This window comes from Doryrhamphus excisus, chromosome 15, assembly GCF_030265055.1.
Source record: "Doryrhamphus excisus isolate RoL2022-K1 chromosome 15, RoL_Dexc_1.0, whole genome shotgun sequence".
In the NCBI taxonomy this organism is placed as follows: domain Eukaryota; kingdom Metazoa; phylum Chordata; class Actinopteri; order Syngnathiformes; family Syngnathidae; genus Doryrhamphus; species Doryrhamphus excisus.
In genome coordinates this window covers 1943690-1964012 of record NC_080480.1, presented here as the reverse complement: position 1 = coordinate 1964012, position 20323 = coordinate 1943690, and the positions used below count along the sequence as shown (strand labels likewise).

The 20323-nt window shown below is 42.9% G+C and overlaps 1 protein-coding gene across 3 annotated transcripts in view; it reads right to left on the bottom strand.

Moving 5' to 3' along the window:
- The window catches only part of LOC131102729 (myosin-10), a 57792-nt gene that overhangs the window by 16563 nt on the left and 20906 nt on the right, over positions 1–20323 (bottom strand). For 2 of the 3 annotated variants that reach the window (XM_058048224.1, XM_058048225.1), the window contains exons 4-16: positions 13429–13456; positions 11764–11866; positions 9663–9692; positions 7000–7092; positions 5921–5984; positions 4460–4558; positions 4147–4290; positions 3958–4053; positions 3486–3604; positions 2279–2431; positions 2020–2193; positions 1760–1933; positions 756–870 (exon numbers count right to left, since the gene is read on the bottom strand). In XM_058048224.1, coding sequence (XP_057904207.1) covers positions 756–870; positions 1760–1933; positions 2020–2193; positions 2279–2431; positions 3486–3604; positions 3958–4053; positions 4147–4290; positions 4460–4558; positions 5921–5984; positions 7000–7092; positions 9663–9692; positions 11764–11866; positions 13429–13456 — 1392 coding nt within the window. The remainder of the gene's footprint in view (positions 1–755; positions 871–1759; positions 1934–2019; positions 2194–2278; positions 2432–3485; positions 3605–3957; positions 4054–4146; positions 4291–4459; positions 4559–5920; positions 5985–6999; positions 7093–9662; positions 9693–11763; positions 11867–13428; positions 13457–20323) is intronic. The other variant, XM_058048226.1, reaches the window with a different exon arrangement.

The window sequence follows — 20323 nt, the reverse complement described above, 5'->3', positions numbered from 1 at the left end:
TGCTAGGTTAATTAGCGACTCCAAATTGTCTATAGGTATGATTGTGAGTGTGAATGGTTGTTTGTTTGTCTATATGTGCCCTGTGATTGGTCGGCGACCAGTCCAGGGTGTACCCCGCCTCTCGCCCGAAGACTGCTGGGATAGGCTCCAGCACCCCTGTGACCCTCGTGAGGATAAGCGGTAGAAAATGAATGAATGAATGAGTTCTCCTCCTATTTTGTGTGGAAGTGGTAACTTTTTGGCTTCTTATTTTGTCTTTCCCCACCCTCGGCCATCTCTGTGTGGAGTTTGCATGTTCTTTTCTCGGGTACTCTGGTTTCCTCCCACATTCCAAAAACATGCTAGGCTAATTAGCGACTCCAAATTGTCCATAGGTATGAATGTGAGTGTGAATGGTTGTTTGTTTGTCTATATGTGCCCTGTGATTGGTCGGTGACCAGTCCAGGGTGTACCCCGCCTCTCGCCCGAAGAAGACAGCTGGGATAGGCTCCAGCAACCAATTGAATTATGTCCCTTTTGTGGGTACATACTGTGCTGTTGTTGAAAATAGTTTGACAATAAGCTGTTTTTCTTGCATTTTTCCTCTTTTTGCCTATTTTGTTATTGTCTGTATTTTTTTCCCCCGATTTTTAGTCCCTACATTTTTCCAATGGCTGTCCTTTATCTGTTATGCCTTTCCTCCTCCATCATTCTCCACATTCTTTGATATTCCTCCGTCCCAAATGAGTCCTACAGGTGTTCTTAAAGCATCTCACCGTCTTTCCAGAGCTCGGCCACAAACTTGTCGGTGGACTGGTGCAGCAGAGTGGCCACGTTGTCGTTCAGGGGGTCCATGTTCTTCATGAGCCATTCATCGGCTTTGTAGTCCACCTGAGAAAACACGGCGTTCCGGTAGCATTAGGGCATGTGAAGGTTTTTCTACTACTGGGTACCCCCGCCACAAAAAGCAGGGATCTGCTGTACGCGATAACACACACACCCAGCCACCTGGTATAACCGTGCGCTCTTTTCATTTGAGTGACAGATCGGCGTGTCCGCCGGGGGGGACCATGTCGGCTCCGGTTAATTGGATTAGTCTCTAACACCGTGATGCCCAACACGCTGGAAAAAAGAGTGGCAGATCAGAGCCTGACTTAACATGTAATTGACACGGCGAGGAACCTGAGATGAGGAATGTCAAATGTTTCCCCCATCTGGGTTTCATCACAATTCCCGGAAAAGCAAACTGGGAAAGTGTTTTCGCATATTTTGCTCCTGAGTACCACTCGGTCTCTTGAGGATTTATTTGAACAAGTTCAAGTGTAAATGCTGCCTCCGGGATTGCAATCTCTTTTGTGTTTGTGATGGCAAGCTTCAGTGATGCTCATCGCTGTGGTCGTAAATACACACGCAGGAGATGATAGGTGAAGCTAATTAAAAACCAGACGACTCCTTGGGTTACATTGATTGACGAGCATCCCCGATAGGAATGATTTTCCACGTGCCGTCGACTCTTTTCTTGCAGCGCGCCACCGCGAAAAGGTGAACGTTGCGAGCCTCTGTTATATAATCAGTTTCACACCAATGCGAACCAGATGTGAGAGTCCTCCAGCGGGCGGCACAACAACCGGGCTATTGTATCCAGCCGGTGATGTCATTCAGCTAAGTCCGCCTTAGAACATTTGCATGAATAAAAATGTGATAAGTTATTATTTTAGCAGTACTTTGTGTGTATTTTCATTCCCAGTACGCTGCGCTGCAGCTGGTGAGAAGTACATACCCTTCCCGCGTAGTGGATTATGCAGAAGTCGGCTTTGTCCTTGAGCTGACGTGGCTTCTGGAACTTGGTGTGCGTGCCTTGCTCCTGGAGAACCTTGTCCACAAAGGTCTTGTCGGTGGCTTTGGGAAACCAGCACTCCTCGTCCAGCAGAGCCAGAATACCAGGGGGGTTATTCTGACGAAGGATGACGGAGCGTGTCGTCAAAGAAACGGACATAAATATTTCACGTAAGGAACCGAGGAGCAAGTACAAGTACAAACCGGCCTCTCGATGAGGTCAATGCAAGGCTGGAGGTCCAGACCGAAGTCGATGAAGCTCCACTCGATGCCCTCCCGCTGGTACTCCTCCTGCTCCAGGATGAACATGGTGTGGTTGAAGAGCTGCTGCAGCTTCTCGTTGGTGTAGTTGATGCAGAGCTGCTCGAAGGAGTTCAGCTTTCAATGAAACGGGAGGAAGAAGTCGAGTAAGTGTGAGAACGCCACAAGAGGATGTTGTGTACTCAAAGAGATCAACCGCCACCTCAAAAATCTCAAAACCAGCGATATCCAGAATCCCAATGAAAGATGCTCCCTGCCGCTTCGTCCTGTCCAGGGCCTTGTTGATACGATGGACCAGCCAGCGAAACAGGCGCTCGTACGTAGCTTTGGCCAGGGCTTCCACGGCAAAGTCAGCCTGTGCAATAAGACGATCATACAAAATTCATCACTGAAAAATAAACCACATGGAATCGAACCAGGTGGCCTGCGTGCTAACCACTCACCACTGTGCAGCCTGATAATCATTTATAAACACATGATACTGTTTGTCCACACTGTTGTTCCCACACTCCCGCCTGTTTTCTTTTTTCTTCTTTTCTATCCCCTCCTGCTCCAAATTTGCATAACAGCAAAACATCAAATAAATCCAAATAATACTCCATAAGAGAAGAGCAGAGGGAGGGGGCAGGGGGGGTTCGGGAGCTGAACCCACCCCCTCTCATCTGAATCAAATAATTACACCAGTTGCTTTTATTGCAAATGTTGAGCTGAAATCGAACAAGGATGTTAACATAAAGACATACTTGGACATTTTTGCCATTCGCTGGTATTGTAATTGGTTATGGAACTGAACCCCACCCCCTCTCATCTGAATCAAATAATTACACCAGTTGCTTTTATTGCAAATGTTGAGCTGAAATCGGAGGAGGATAAACATAAAGACATACTTTGACATTTTTGGCACATTTTTGCCATTCGCTGGTATTGTAATTGGTTATGGAACTGAACCCACTCCCTCTCATCTGAATCAAATAATTATACCAGTTGCTTTTATTGCAAATGTTGAGCTGAAATCGGAGGAGCATGTTAACATAAAGACATACTTGGACATTTTGGCACATTTTTGCCATTCGTTGGTATTGTAATTGGTTCTGGAGCTGACCCCACCCCTACTCATCTGAATCAAATAATTACAACAGTTACTTTTATTGCAAATGTTGAGCTGAAATCGGAGTAGGATGTTAACATAAAGACATACTTGGACATTTTTGGCACATTTTTGCCATTCGCTGGTATTGTAATTGGTTCTGGAGCTGACCCCACCCCTTCTCATCTGAATCTAATAATTACACCGGTTGCTTTTATTGCAAATGTTGAGCTGAAATCAAATGAGGATGCTAACAAAGACATTTTTTTGGCACATTTTTGCCATTCGCCTGTATTGCAATTTGTCGTTGATGCCAACTCACCTGTTCCTTGGTCTGTGCCTTCTGCACGTAGTCCCGTCCCACTTTTATCCTTGGAGTTAGGATAGCTCTTGTGAACTCCATCACGTTCATCCCAAGCAGATGGCAAAGCTTCTGTGCCGCTGGAAAGGAAAAGATCAACAAAGCAGGAAGTTTGAACACATCGCCCGATACACATCAGTGATTTAACAACGTTATCCGTTTCTTGTAACCATCTCGTTAAAAATGCAGTCCGAAGCATTCCGTCATGAAATATGAAGTGTCTGAATTGTGCAGAAATATTAAAACATGCTGACACTCCAAACGCAGCCTGTCGACAGTTCTGGAGAGCTGACCAGAACATGACGAGAAGACAATCTGACAAGAGTGTTTCTCATAAAGAATGCACACATGCACCAAAACAAATTCCTAGTATGTGTTTGATCATACATGGCAATAAACCTTTTCTGATTCTGATTCTGATTCTGATTCTCACCTGTATTCTCAGGCATGGAAGCCTGATCGGTGTTTCTCTCTTTCTTGAAGACAATGTTGCCAAACTGCAGCACGGCTGAGACAACCTTCAGCATGCCTGATGGCGAACAAGGAAAACGCTTCAATCATCTCCGGGGGTTGAGAGAAATGTATGGAAAAAAGAGGAGCAACATCAGGAGCCATTGCTTACAGACGATCTCATCGTGGGTGAAGCTCATGATGTGCATGGCCTCCAGTGTCTCTTGGAAATTGTCTTTGTCCTGTTGGCCAGGGATCGGAATGTTGCCATTTGACAGGAAACGGTAGTTGTTAAAGCCTTCCAGGAGAAGGTCCGCTGTGGGGAGAGACAGATTACTTTTATGTTTTCTTTTGGGGTGCAGGGGTGGGAGGGGGAAAGAGAGAGAGGGGGGGGGGGGGGTATTTTAAACAGCTTTAGAGCATTTGGAACGAAACACAATGACAGACTGCAGTCTGGCTGCGGGCTTCAAAACTTCAAAACGTACTTCTGAGATGTTCCCCGGCTCCTGCCAGCAGTCGGTAGAAAATGTGGAAAGTCCTCTCATCTTTGGCCTGCCTGATGGCCCGTGATTTCTCCAGAAGGTCTGACAGCAAATGTTAAGAACTCACAGTAACAACAAGCGATTTTTGTCTCGGGCGGAGCCTTAATACGGTCATCAAATATAGTCTTCATTAAATCATGGCCATATTTATGAAGATGTTCTTGCCTAATAAGTATAAAAATGGGTTTTTTAGGGTAAAATACAAACATAAGGCATCCAGAGACGTGTGATGGTGTGTAGTATTCCACACTGGTCGCTAGGTGTCAGTGATGTTACTGTAATGTTGTGTCGGATACACAAGCACCAGAACAATTATCGCTAACCAAGCTGAAATTCAATTCTGAGTCTACAACAGGGGTGGGCAAACTTTTTGACTCGCGGGCCGCATTGATATAACAAAATTTCGGGGGGGGGGGGGGGGGCAGACTATATATTTTACACGTAACAGTCCACCTGGTATTATTGTATCTGTAAAATTGTCATGCAGTCTGCTATTATTATTTATTATTTTATATTTATATTTAAATATTTTAAAATTAAAAATATTAAAAATATTTAATATTTATTTAAAATATTATAATAATTTAAATAAAATTAAAATAATAATTATTATATTATTATTATGTAAAATATGCAAATATAACAATATTATTATATATAATTATTATAATAATTAACATTAATATAATAATCATAATAGTTATAATAATAATATAATAATTATTATTTTAATTTTTATTATTATTATGTGCTTGTGTCTCTTTTTTCAGGAGCACTTTGTAAACAACAGACCATGTCAAACAACGACATTGATACAACCATCAAAAGGTTGGCTCAGGCCATGATGCCAGGTTGTATGTTGAGTTTAAATTAAATACTTTTGAAAGATTGGGCGGGCCGTATTCAAACACTTGGCGGGCCGGATGTGGCCCCCGGGCCGTAGTTTGCCCACCCTTGGTCTACAATATTGGGTAATATGACTCTTAATGTGACTATAGGGGTGTTATTTCATGTCTAGGCAGCTCTAATAATGTTAAAAATCCTATTTAGAAGGTCGGAAACAAGTCTTTGCACTTCTAAAATATTATTTTCATAAATGAGGACTCCTACCTTAAAGAATATACAAATCTCTGACGGGTCTGGAAGCAATTAACCGCGATAAACGAGGGATTACTGTATTCCTTTTCTCATTTCACAGGTGAGATGGGTTACTGAAGAATGGAATCTTCTCACAGACCCCCCCCCCTAAAACATGCGCCCGTTTTAACCCCAGGGTCATGCCCATTATTGCAAGGGAGAAAAACAACCGGAATCAAGTTTTAATGGAATTCTGGCTTGTGCAGAGATCTAGAAAAGCCAGGGCAGACATCCATCTTCAATCTCCCTTTCAGTGTTAAAGGATACAGGTTTCAATATTGGCCCCGACGATGTAGCCCGCGACATCAAAATTGATTCTGATGAACTTGCCCTGCGGGGGTGGGGGTGGGGGGAGAAGATAAATATTCATGTTAAAGTCATTTGCCGCATCCGTATTTCCTCCTTCAACCGCCACTCGAGTCTGCTATTTAAACTCTCTGTGTAGGTTCCTGCAAATGACAGATGGAATTAAAGAACAAAATGTCTATATTGGGAAAAACCACAATAACAGGTCAGGACACAAAAAAAAATCTGTGGTTTTTCTGACAGTTCTGAGTGTGCATGAGTAGTAGCGACAGCTCATCATTGAGTTCCATCACAGACACACACAACCGGTCATAGGAGCTTCTATGGTGCGTTCAAGAACCACCGAACAAAAAGCCAAATCTCAACACGGACGTCAGCATGTAAAAACTGCGGGCTTTCTAATGTGTTTATACATTTATAAATGATTATCGGGTGGTCTAGTGGTTAGCGTGCAGGCCTCACAGCTAGGACACCAGGGTTCAATTCCACCCTGTGTGGAGTTTGCATGTTCTCCCCGTGCATGCGTGGGTTTTCTCCGGGTACTCCGGTTTCCTCCCACATTCCAAAAAAAAAACATGCTAGGTTAATTAGCGACTCCAAATTGTCCATAGGTATGAATGTGAGTGTGAATGGTTGTTTGTCTATATGTGTCCTGTGATTGGCTGGCCACCAGTCCAGGGTGTACCCCGCCTCTCGCCCGAAGACAGCTGGGATAGGCTCCCTCGTGAGGAAAAGCAGTAGAAAATGAATGACTAAAAATAAAAAATAAACGATTATCCACTTATGGTGAATGAGATGAAAATCTGAAAATTAGCAAAAATAGTAAGCATACTTGTTGACCATTCCACTTTTTATCTGGCAAATTGGAGACTAAAGCACAGGAAAATCCAACCTATGGAATGTATACATCCATCTGTTAGTGCAAACGTAAACAAGACCGACAGATATCGCAGAGCCGTGTAAACATCCACCTCTGAATTTTAAACATGCGTGTGCGTGAAATGAAAACCGAGATGGTCCGGGCGTTTGTGTGAACTCACAAAGCGAGATGAGTTGTCATTTTTCACCGTCTTGGCGTTGCCAAACGATTCCAGGATAGGGTTGGCTTGGAGGAGCTGGCGTTCCAACTCGCCCTGCAGGGAGACGAAGAGAGAGAGAGCAAAGGTAAGACGTCTTCTGGCTGGACGACAACTGTGATGATGCCTCGAGCAAACAACAACAACAAGGAAATCAACACTGAAGTTGCAATGAAACAAGCGTGTAAGTAAAATAAAGGAAGGTGTGTGAAACAGTTACAGAATATATGGTTAATTATGAGTTATAGATTCATACTTAAAATCATGCAACATTTCAAATATAAATACATGAGGAATAAAAAAAACAACAAGTCAAATCTTAACCAAAGCATCCCTTGGACTTGACATGGTCAAATTTCGAACCCCTCAAAAGCATCGTGGAAGGAAACGCAAGGAGGCTATAACAAGGAAAAGTAACATATGACTGCAGCATGTTTAGCTGATATTGCAAAGTGAGTTCTTTCTAATAGAGCGGCCATCGGCCCGGCTTGCCTTCCTTTAGTCGACACCATGTGATTTTTGTCAAGGGAACTCAACTTTGTCAAGCTAACGGCTTAAGCCAAGACATTTAAACATCCTGGATATTTCTCTCTTAGTATGTTGGTTTGGATTGGTGCAGAAATAAACATGCCAGAAATACTAGAAAGCCACAAATGACGTTATTTTATGAGCGCTGCTGATGAAAGAGCGATAATACTAATTTATTGATTTTTGAACAGGGCGGCACGGTGGTTGAGTGGTTAGCGCGCAGACCTCACAGCTAGGAGGACCAGGGTTCAATTCCACCTTCAACCATCTCTGTGTGGAGTTTGCATGTTGTCCCCGTGCATGCGTGGGTTTTCTCCGGGTACTTTCAAAAACATGCTAGGTTAATTAGCGACTCCAAATTGTCCATAGGTATGAATGTGAGTGTGAATGGTTGTTTGTCTATATGTGCCCTGTGATTGGCTGGCCACCAGTCCAGGGTGTACCCCGCCTCTCGCCTGAAGACAGCTGGGATAGGCTCCAGCACCCCCCGCGACCCTCGTGAGGATAAGCGGTAGAAAATGAATGAATGAATGAGTTCTCCTCCTATTTTGTGTGGAAGTGGTAACTTTCTGGCTTCTTATTTTGTCTTTCCCCACCCTCAGTCATCTCTGTGTGGAGTTTGCATGTTCTCCCCTGGGTTTTCTCCGGGTACTCCGGTTTCCTCCCACATTCCAAAAACATGCTAGGTTAATTAGCGACTCCAAATTGTCCATAGGTATGAATGTGAGTGTGAATGGTTGTTTGTCTATATGTGCCCTGTGATTGGCTGGCCACCAGTCCAGGGTGTAACCCGCCTCTCGCCCTAAGAAGACAGCTGGGATAGGCTCCAGCAACCCCCTGCGACCCTCGTGAGGATAAGCGGTAGAAAATGAATGAATGAATGAGTTCTCCTCCTATTTTGTGTGGAAGTGGTAGCTTGGACCGTGCATGTAGTCAATGTCAATTTCTCCAACTACGTGTTAGACCGCCACCTACGTATTACGTATCGAGTTGTCTTTTTCATTTTCTACAATATTAATAATTAATGGCAATGTGTACCACATGTATGTACTTTTGAGTGGCTCACAGTGGAACATAATACTATCTGTTCACCTCAAGAAGATGCCTTAGTGGAATAGGGGTGAACTTATAATGAGAACCACGGCAGAAGAACCACAACAAACACTAATATGATATTTTTATCAGCTATTATTCTGTGTTCTGTCACGCCCCCATACGCCCCACGCGACCCAATTGGTCTGGTGTGTTTCTCCACTACCTCATGTTTCGTCCCCTTATAAACCCCCTTTCCCCCTCAATCCCCGTGTCCACATTCCTCTGGCCTTTGCTCAGAGGCAGGCATAATGTGCTGCAGAAGGAGCGCGGTATTATGGAGGTCAGACCCATGGGGGGGGCCTGGGGGAGCGTCGAGGGCCCTCATTCACGGCTACCGAATCATAGCATGTTTTTCCGATGCAAGGTGATATCAGGGATGTCGGTGATGCTAAAGTTATTTCTAGAACAAAACCCTGCATATCTAAATCTAGTACATATCCAGCTGCCCTACGTTGTTTATTTATTGGCTATGCAGTAATAACACAACTATAAAACAGCAAAGATCATGAATAACGGTGAGTTGTTTACCAAGTTCCATCACAAAGAGCTACCGTGCATGCATTACGACATCCAAAAAGTCGTTATTTTACACCCTAGCTTACAGAACCTGATTTTAAAAAGTAAAAAATATGCAAGAAGAAGCTTCCAGATAGATGGACACTAGACGCTAGAGTTGCAATATACAAACAATAAAGCGACAAGCATGACACATTTAAGTGCATTTGACATGTGTTTCTGCTTATATCATCAAATAAAATAAAGCTTAAAGCAAATAAAAAAGCTTCTAATTTCATCCGCCTGGCAGATTTAGTGGACTTCACATAATCCCAGTGAGGAGCTTGCGCCAGCACAAATACCTCATAAAGAACGAGGCTCGGATTCATTGTCCAAAGTCATCGTGGATGCAGTGGATATTTGGAGATAAGGGCATGCAAACACACACACACACACACACACACACACAAATGATACACACATACTGAGATTGCAGGAGAAGCACTTGCCTGTAGCTTGAATGCTTTGGGAGATTCTGGCTGTTTGTTATGGATAAACAAATGCAAGTGTTAATATCTGAAGCGCTTATGTCAGACACAAGCCGAGCCCCCCCCCCCCCCCCCCCCCCCCCCCCACACACACACACACAAACACAGGAGGCACTGTCGTTGCGTGGAATGAAGCAGGAAACGGGCTACATACAAATCCAAGTGAGTTAGCGGTTATTTCACGTGTAATTCCCGTTCGGCAAAAGAAGCCGTACTAGTACACTGGAGGTTGAACTAGAGCAGGGGTGGGCAAACTACGGCCCGGGGGCCACATCCGGCCCGCCAAGTGTTTGAATACGGCCCGCCCAATCTTTCCAAAGTATTTCATTTAAACTCAACATACAACCTGGCATCATGGCCTGAGCCAACCTTTTGATGGTTTTATCAATTTTGTTTTTTGACATGGTCTGTTGTTTACAAAGTGCTCCTGAAAAAAGGGACACAAGCACATAATAATAATAATAATAATTATTATTATTATTAGATTATTATAATTATTATTAGAACTATTATGATTATTATAATTATTATATTAATGCTAATTATTATATTAATTATATATAATATTATTGTTATATTTGCATATTTTACATAATAATAATATAATAATTATTATTTTAATTTTATTGTAATTATTATAATATTTTATTATTTTTAAAATATTTAAATATAAATATAAAATAATAAATAATAGCAGATTGCATGACAATTTTACAGATACAATAATACCAGGTGGACTGTTACGTGTAAAATATATAGTCTGCCCCCCTCCCCCCTGTCATATCAATGCGGCCCGCGAGTCAAAAAGTTTGCCCACCCCTGAACTAGAGGGACATAATGATACAGTGGATCCCCCGGGAATATCAAATCCGTGCGAAAATCACCTTCAAACACTCATGGCTAGCTTAACATTGACATACGCCCCCCAAATTCCGGATCAACATTTGCAATAAGAGTGTAATTAAGTGTAATTATTAGATTAGATTCAGCTACAGAACCCTCTTTCTTCAATATAAAAGTATTAAATATATGTATAGGTACTCACAACTAATGGATGATACAGTAAACCTCGGATATATCGGATTCAATTGTTCCCACTGGTTTTGTCCGATATAAGCGAAATCCGTGATATGCGTATACCGGAAAATGTCCGTTTTACGCATATATCGGATTTATATCCGATATATGCGTAAATCGGATTTTATCCGTTATAAAAAGGCACTTCCTTGACTATGTTTCCAATGTACCTGGACGCGCAGGCAACGCTGCAAACGCTGCAAATGACGTCGTATAGCGGCCTGTCACGATTCGGCGAATCGGAGCGCCACGATGCGGCCATCCGATATATGCGAGGGAAATTTCATGGAAATGCATTGGAACGGGACTGGAGATTTTGTCCGAAATAGGCGAAATCCGTTATAAAAAAATCCGATATATGCAATGAATTTTTATTGGAAATGCATTACAGAAAAATCGGTTCTTTTTTATCTGTCCGTTGTGAGCGAATTTCCGATATATCCGAGTCAGATATATCCGAGGTTTACTGTATATGTGTGTGTATACAATGATCAACACAGATGCCACCTTCCTGTTTTGCCATGAGTCATTTCTTGAATTCAGTTGTTTCTCGCCTAAAGTCTCTGCTTTTTTTTTTTTGATCACATCTGCAAATTGTAGCCAAAGAAAGTTGCAAGTGCCGACATTTTGTTAAAGTAGGCGAGGAACCCGACTGAATTCAAGAAGTTACTCATGGCAAAACAGGAAGGTGCCACATTGTGTTTCTTAACAATTACATCCTCGGTGACGGCAAAAGTAAGTAACCTGAGAGGTTTACTGTAATTAAAGATGACTGACAGACAGATGGTATCAGTCACAGTATAGAAGTAATATAAAGTAGAACCTTGATTTGCATGTAAAAAATCTGAATGAATCGCAAATGCACTGGGATCCACTGTATATTTAAATGAAGTGATTCACAGATAAAACTATTCCACGTTTGGGTTAAGGAGAAAGGATGGCGGAAGAGGGAAGAGGAAGATAATGAGGAAGTTTGGATTCTTACAGGAATGTTGTGGTCTTTGCGTCCTTTGTGCGACGAGGCAACGTGGGCCAGGTACTGGATCACCTTCTTTGTGTTCTCGGTCTTACCGGCACCCGATTCGCCTCTGAAAATAAAGGAGTCACATTTAAGGGATGCATATTCAAGTTAGAATGGGTGGGGGGGCGGACAAATAGCGCCGATATGTTGTTGTTGTTGTTTTTATATTCACCCATCTGTGTATATGGTTTACCGGACCACCGTGCGGTTGGGTGGGCCGGTCCCCTAAAGTTTCCAAGGCCGGTCTCTAAAGATAGCCGTGTTGAGGCACCCACCGCCCACACTCCCCCAGCTAGGTCCCCAAGGGCCTGGAAAACCAGGTCCAAGACAGAAAGCGGTCCAGCAAATTCTACATGCGGCGACATACCGGTGGCTTTACTCAAGCTAGCTATTAGCTTCTCTGCGCCTCAGATGCAAGGGGCTCTTAAAGGCTCTTAAAAGGCGATACGGACATTGTAATGCAGGTCAACACATCCCAGTTTGGCTTGGATGTTCCTCATCAGAACTGGTCTACTCCCAACATACTGTATAGGTGTTTATTTAATGGCTGCCTGACACACAACGTCACCACTTGTTGTCCCCCAAACGGTATCCATAACTTCCAAGTGAGACATTCTACAAGTTCGCCGCTCCCTGTTATGAAAGTTTGTTATATACGTACATCACAGCCGACAGACAAGAGGAAGCAAACGCCGTAGTTCAATACTGTGTTTTCTATTTTGTGTCAGCCAACCATCTGGCCTGTAAATCAAGCGTGGCGGCGGCTGATATTACGACTGGGAAGCTATAGCTTTGATTTACTGCCGTCCAACGTCGAACAAAACCTCCCACTTAACTCCTGGATGTGACTATGATTAGACGATTGCGTCCTGTTTCATCATCTGTATGAGAACACGTCGGCAGCCAGAAATGGTATCAACCGTGTATAAAGGAGAAGAATACATTTGTGGTATTATAAACTGTACAGTGAGTACTGAAGGTATTTGCTCAAGGGCAGTGGCGAAAGCTGATTGGTCCAGGACTCCAGCCTTGAATGTATAAAAAACCGGGCAGGGAAAGGAAGGGTGCTTTTTGCAGCTGCGCTGTAATAAGACACGCTTACTTGTAGGCATACAGGTACTGCAGATAAGCCCGGACGTCTGTATTGGGTATTGTTGTCAGGAATAAATAATCTGATTCTGTGATTTGGTTCTTTGAGATTCCCTTATCCTCTATTCGAAACCCACTTAAGAGTCCTCAGGGGGAGGATTACTACAGTACACCCCTCATAAATAAATGTAATCAATGATTATCAAACAGTAAAATCCACTAAAATCCAACACCAATAACCGGGTTGTAGTTTTCAGGCTCTTGTATGGCTAGCAATGGAAACGAAAACCGAAGAGAAATGAGTCGTTCATAGAGGCTGAGGGCGGGGCACCAAACCCCGCACATAACTGGGTGGCTAACCACACTGCCACAAGAAATTACTCGCAGTAATCCTCAACTCTATAACGACACGATGAAGGCTACTGGTCGGCCACCTCGGAGTGAGAGAGTGATGATGAACGATGAGAAGGAAAGGATCGTAGCCGACAAAACTGTTTAGAAGCGTTAATGATGGATAGGAAAAAGAGTCACAATACTCACGTGCAAAGGATCGATTGGTCCTCACGATCTGTCGAGACACAAAAAGAACAGTTCAGTTAACCACCTTTACACATTTTTTACTTTTCGTCGCAAACCAAAAAGTAGCCTGCATGCATTTTTTCCCGATGTTCAATGCAGAAAACCTTCAGAAATTCTTTCATTCTCAGGTTTCATAGACTTGGACTGTGGATACCAGAGTCAAAACTACTACTACAAAGTCGTGCTGCGTCACGGTCATGAACTGACACACCGACCAATCACTAAAAGGTCTTTCACCTTTCAGGACAGACCCAAGTCCAGATGACAGGATTACCGTTGCCCACACCGAGGGGGCGCAAACTCTGACCCTTTCCTGCTGTGTACAAAGGCCACAACCTGGTGGGAAATGACCCGTTTTCAGCCAACAGACTGCAGTCTTAATAATACCATATGCTTTGGACTAATTCTGTTTATTTAGAATTGGATGAACACAAATGTTGTACTATACAGTGGAGCCGTGTTTAGCAATATTAACCCGTTCCAAAACTAAAACTAAAAACGTACTCTAACCAAAAAAATGTTAACACAATTTTTTTATAGTTTTAATTACACTTTAACATTGAAAAAAACAATGGAAGTGCATATAAATGATGAATGGAAAGGATAAATAAACATTTAAGGTTACTTTTTCCTTCACTGAAGACCTGATTGTTGCCAAGACACGATGTAGTGACATCGAGATTCTGTTTAGCTACAAGCTATTTCATCAATTCGAGAGTGTTTCTCATCTCAAGTCTGCTTTTCCTTTGATTACGGTTGTAAAATAATTTTTAAAAAAGAGGCAAAAGAAGCTGCAAGTACCAGGATTTTGATGATCTAGTTGGCAGTAATTGCATCTTCAGTTAAGGAGAAAGTAACCTTAAATGTACCCGCGGCTGACAAAGTTAAGGACGAGGTTAAGAACCCATTTGGACTCAATAACACGACAGGATGTGTACCCAAAACCGATGGAAAAATTTCGGTACAAGGTTACCAAAAAAACATGCAAACCAGGGTGTACGGTAACCGAGGTTCTGTTCTATGTCCAGTAGTTTTATTCCTTTCGAGAACAAGATATGTGTCTTGAACACGCCCAAACAAACAAACAAAAATTTTACGAAAACACTTATCATGCTCAATTACCAACAACAAAATGGCTATGCAAATCCCCAACACAACTTGATATAATGATATCTCTGTAAAGTCAGTACCTTCATTGCATCCAAAACCAAAACAGCAACCACGTACAAGTTCACCACCCCCTCTTTAAAACGGCACCAGATGATAAAAACCTCATGTAACCCAGTGACGGTTTTCAAGGACTACAGCCATACAATAATGAAGGAACCACAATATGTCAGGCCAAGAACGTTCCACTGGTCCAAGGATGTGCCCAACTCAACTCGAGCACGTGATGTAACACTATTATGAGATGTAAAATGAATGGGATATTTCCGCGGTATAGAATTTTCATCAAGCTTTCAAAAGCTGACAAGACTGTGATCTAATGTTCCACTTTGTCGTAGCCAAGTACTTTTCAGCCAAAAATTCCAATGATTACATGTGGAGCAGATGTTTTTTTAAAAAAAAAAACTGCTTTCAGAGACACGGATTTAGCTCCATTGGAAGAAAATAGGCACTGAAATGTCGCCAGTCTCCTCTTGGTTCCAATCTAAACTTGTAACCCAGATGAGGCTTTTGGTACGTGCGATTTTAACCTTAATTGTTGGGTAAATCCGTCTTGTAAGACTGGCTCTGTGCATGCCGATTCCATCCTCGGAGTCTTAATCATGGAGTATCGTACTTCATATTTGGACTGTCAAAAGTTCAATTTTTCAAGTTGAACTCCGGTGCATGCAAAAGGCGTCAATCATAAATCTTTCCTTTACACCCAAAGAGATTAATAAAGTATATCCATCCACTAAGGTGCCAGTTGAGGTTGCAAGAGGTTACATGCTTAATTCCTCCATAAAGAGCCTTTGTGGATTTATAGTGTTTTTTTTCCCGTCGTCCTGCTCCCTTAAATGACTGCTGGAATTCTTGCGGCAGGAAGTGAGGATCTTTTTCATTTCCTGGAAGATAAAGTCAGCAACACCTCTCCGTTCTTTTGACTATATACTGGCAGGTACGCTTCGTTTGGCGTCTTTCGCCATCCAAGACGCTGTTTTTACCAATGAAGTACGAATGAGGACACGATTGCTGAACAGGCAGAAAACCGGGACTGGGAAAACTGGAGCTCCTCGTCCGTTATGTTTAAAGCCAGCAGGAATTAAGAGCTCGTAAAGTGACACCTTGTTCTCGTGGGTCAGTTTTCACGATGTTTTGTCCTCGCGCTAAACTCATTGGCTGGTCTCAGCACATGTGTGTGGGCTGAGATGGAGGTCGTGGATGCTAATGTAATGCAATGATGCAAATGCGAACGTATAAATCAAAATGGGCGTCGGGAAAAGATGAATGACCCTCTTTGCTTTGACAGTCCGCATCCTCTTAGTCCTCACATTGCTCCCTCCGGTCTGGATTCCACAGATGAATTTGCACAAACCTGATATTTATCGGTTGCAGATATAAGGCCATAAAAACCAGTCCTGATCAGTCCCCTCGGATTCAGGCACGAACGGCTCTGTTATGTAGCAACCAAACGAGACACACACACACAGACGAAACAGAACCACATCAGCTTTGAATGATTAAAACTGGTTTGCATGACATCATAGCGCACAAATCAACACCCGATACCAATCTGCAAAGAACGAGAAACAAATCTGTTCTAAATCGGGATTTTGTGCATCATCGGACGTCTTTCCACTGTGGTCAACTCACATCTAGCTCCGCAAGAGCGTTACTCAAGACCTTTCCTGGTACACAAATCCTCTGTACTCAGTACTATCCAATACGTCCATCCGTTTTCTATACCGATTGTCCTCATGAGGGGAGCTGGAGGCTACCCCAGCCTGACTGTACACTCTGGACTCCGACATGTTTTTGGGACATGGGGGAGCAGCTGGAGTATCTGGAGAATTGACCTTGCAAACTCCTCACATGTATCCTCCAGCGGAGGTTCAAACTTTCGATGTCCTGACAGTGAGGTCAAGATGCTAACCGCTCGTGTGGTATGAAAGTGAAATAATCCAACGGGAAAAAAAAAAATAGAACCGGACAACACCAGACAGTTAGTTGAGGTAGCTCGGGCATCTAGTCCGGATGCCTCCCTGGTGAGGTGTTCCGGGCATGCCCAGCCGGAAAAAGGCCCGGCTGGGGCAGACCGAGGACATTCTGGAGGGATTATGTCTCACAGCTGGCCTGGGAACGCCTTGGTGTCCTCCCGGTGGAGCTGGAGGAGGTGGCCGGGGACCGGGAAGTTTGGGCTTCTCTACTGAGATGGAGGAAAATGGATGGATGGATGGAAAAAAAATCTATATAGTGACAAAAGAGAATTCCGAAGCATTGCAAGTGAACGCCAGGAGCAAAAACCAGCCAATGGTCGTGGCCGAAGCAAGAAATGAATCTGTTACTATTTTTAAGCTCTGATCCTCACTTTCATTCGACCTTGCCCTTGTGGACATCCACCATCTTTCTGTAATAGTCTATTATCCCTTTCATCCGGGATCACCTGAGATTTTTGTTTGGAAAGTGACTGCCTTTCATCAACCAATCCGCTCATCCATCTTCTCCCGCTTATCCGGAGGTCAGGTCGCGGGAGCAGAGAATCGCAGACTTCCCGTCGTCCAGCTCCTTGCAGGCTGGTTGAGATACATAGTCCCTCCAAAGTGTCCTGGGTCTTAGTCAAGGCTTCCTGCTGGTGGGATGTGCAGTGAACACATCGTCTGGGAGGCGTCCGGTAGGCATTGTGATCAGATGGCTCCTCTCAATGCGAAGGAGCACCGGCTCGATTCCGGAGATCCTTCCAGATGAGCGTCTCCAAGGGAGAACATCAAACCACGATTGATGAAACCCATGATTTCTAAACTAGAACAGTCAGAATCTGATTAGAAAAATGGCTAAAACATCCAGGATCTTACAAAAAGTCAAAGCTCCGGTGTTCATGATTATCCTTTATCAGTTCTTAAACCACGGATTGGCTGGTTTGTTGTATCGTAGCTGCTGATGTGTTCTAATGCATCCATTTTTACCTGCAAACAAAATAAAATCTGGTCCAAGAGCCCACCTTGTGCTACCTTCCAACAGTTAGAGGTCATACAGTTTCCCCTCGTTTTACCCCCCCCATATAATAAATCCTGCATGCATGGTGCGAAAACCAGATCAGTCGAACCACGACGATGCTCTAAGAAAAATAGAGAGAGTAGTGCCTTCGTGGCACGTAATGACTTTTCCACATGGACAGATGTTTTACATTTCATCACCTCATCAGAACGTGTACCTGCACTGTAACGTGCCACAGACACTCGTCGCTAATGTAAACGCATTGCGTGGAGGTCATGGAAGCCAGTAGTCAGCACAGTCATTGATCATTTAACCACAGTTCAACTATAAAGGGAATATCCACATGCCAAATCACAGTGGAACCCTCGTCTTCGGAGGCCCCAGGTGATATGATATATGATACGTTTTTGGAGAGAACTATTGCCAAGAATATGACTTGGGTTTTGTGTGTCCAAACTGTGCTCCTGGAGTGTCCAAGTACTGCATCCACGCATCAGTGACTGTATGTCTCAGTAATGTATTGATAGTGGTTCTTTTTAGAGTTGGGACACTATGGGCAGATTTAAGCCAGGGACTTTGTTTTGTTGTTGTTGTTTTTGTTGTTATTGAGTTTGGACTCCTATAGAGTAGCTACGAATATGAGGAATATGTCTTGGGTTTTGAGTTGGGACACTATAGGCAGATTTAAGCCAGGGACTTCGTTTTGTTGTTGTTTTTGTTGTTGTTGAGTTTGGACTCCTATAGAGTAGCTACGAATATGAGGAATATGTCTTGGGTTTTGTGCGTCCAAACTGTGCTCCTGGAGTGTCCAAGTACTGCATCCACTCAGTCTCAGTAATGTATTGATCATGGTTCTTTTTAGAGTTGGGACACTATAGGCAGATTTAAGCCAGGGATTTCATTTTGTTGTTGTTTTTGTTGTTATTGAGTTTGGACTCCTATAGAGTAGCTACGAATATGAAGAATATGTCTTGGGTTTTGAGTTGGGACACTATAGGCAGATTTAAGCCAGGGACTTTGTTTTGTTGTTGTTTTTGTTGTTATTGAGTTTGGACTCCTATAGAGTAGCTACGAATATGAAGAATATGTCTTGGGTTTTGAGTTGGGACACTATAGGCAGATTTAAGCCAGGGACTTCATTTTAGGTTGTCTTTTAGGTTATGTATTAGGTTTTGTACGTTCAAACTGTTCTCCTGGAGTGTCTCGAGTGTCCAAGTACTGCATCCACGCATCAGTGACTGCATGTCTCAGTAATGTATTGATAGTGGTTCTTTTTAGAGTTGGGACACTACAGACAGATTTAAGCCAGGGATTTCGTTTTGTTGTTGTTTTTGTTGTTATTGAGTTTGGACTCCTATAGAGTAGCTACGAATATGAAGAATATGTCTTGGGTTTTGAGTTGGGACACTATAGACAGATTTAAGGCAGGGACTTCGTTTTGTTGTTGTTGTTTTTGTTATTGAGTTTGAACTCCTATCGAGTAGCTACGAATATGAAGAATATGTCTTGGGTTTTGAGTTGGGACACTATAGGCAGATTTAAGCCAGGGACTTCGTTTTAGGTTGTCTTTTAGGTTATGTATTAGGTTTTGTACGTTCAAACTGTGCTCCTGGAGTGTCTCGAGTGTCCAAGTACTGCATCCACGCATCAGTGACTGCATGTCTCATGTCTGCATGTATTGATAGTGGTTCTTTTTAGAGTTGGGACACTATAGGCAGATTTAAGCCAGGGACTTCGTTTTGTTGTTGTTTTTGTTGTTGTTGAGTTTGGACTCCTATAGAGTAGCTACGAATATGAGGAATATGTCTTGGGTTTTGTGCGTCCAAACTGTGCTCCTGGAGTGTCCAAGTACTGCATCCACTCAGTCTCAGTAATGTATTGATCATGGTTCTTTTTAGAGTTGGGACACTATAGGCAGATTTAAGCCAGGGATTTCATTTTGTTGTTGTTTTTGTTGTTATTGAGTTTGGACTCCTATAGAGTAGCTACGAATATGAAGAATATGTCTTGGGTTTTGAGTTGGGACACTATAGGCAGATTTAAGCCAGGGACTTTGTTTTGTTGTTGTTTTTGTTGTTATTGAGTTTGGACTCCTATAGAGTAGCTACGAATATGAAGAATATGTCTTGGGTTTTGAGTTGGGACACTATAGGCAGATTTAAGCCAGGGACTTCATTTTAGGTTGTCTTTTAGGTTATGTATTAGGTTTTGTACGTTCAAACTGTTCTCCTGGGGTGTCTCGAGTGTCCAAGTACTGCATCCATGCATCAGTGACTGCATGTCTCAGTAATGTATTAATAGTGGTTCTTTTTAGAGTTGGGACACTATAGGCAGATTTAAGCCAGGGACTTCGTTTTGTTGTTGTTGTTTTTGTTGTTATTGAGTTTGGACTCCTATAGAGTAGCTACGAATATGAAGAATATGTCTTGGGTTTTGAGTTGGGACACTATAGGCAGATTTAAGCCAGGGACTTCGTTTTGTTGTTGTTGTTTTTGTTGTTATTGAGCTTGGACTCCTATAGAATAGCTACGAATATGAAGAATATGTCTTGGGTTTTGTGTGTCCAAACTGTGCTCCTGGAGTGTCCAAGTACTGCATCCACTCAGTCTCAGTAATGTATTGATCATGGTTCTTTTTAGAGTTGGGACACTATAGGCAGATTTAAGCCAGGGACTTTGTTTTGTTGTTGTTTTTGTTGTTATTGAGTTTGGACTCC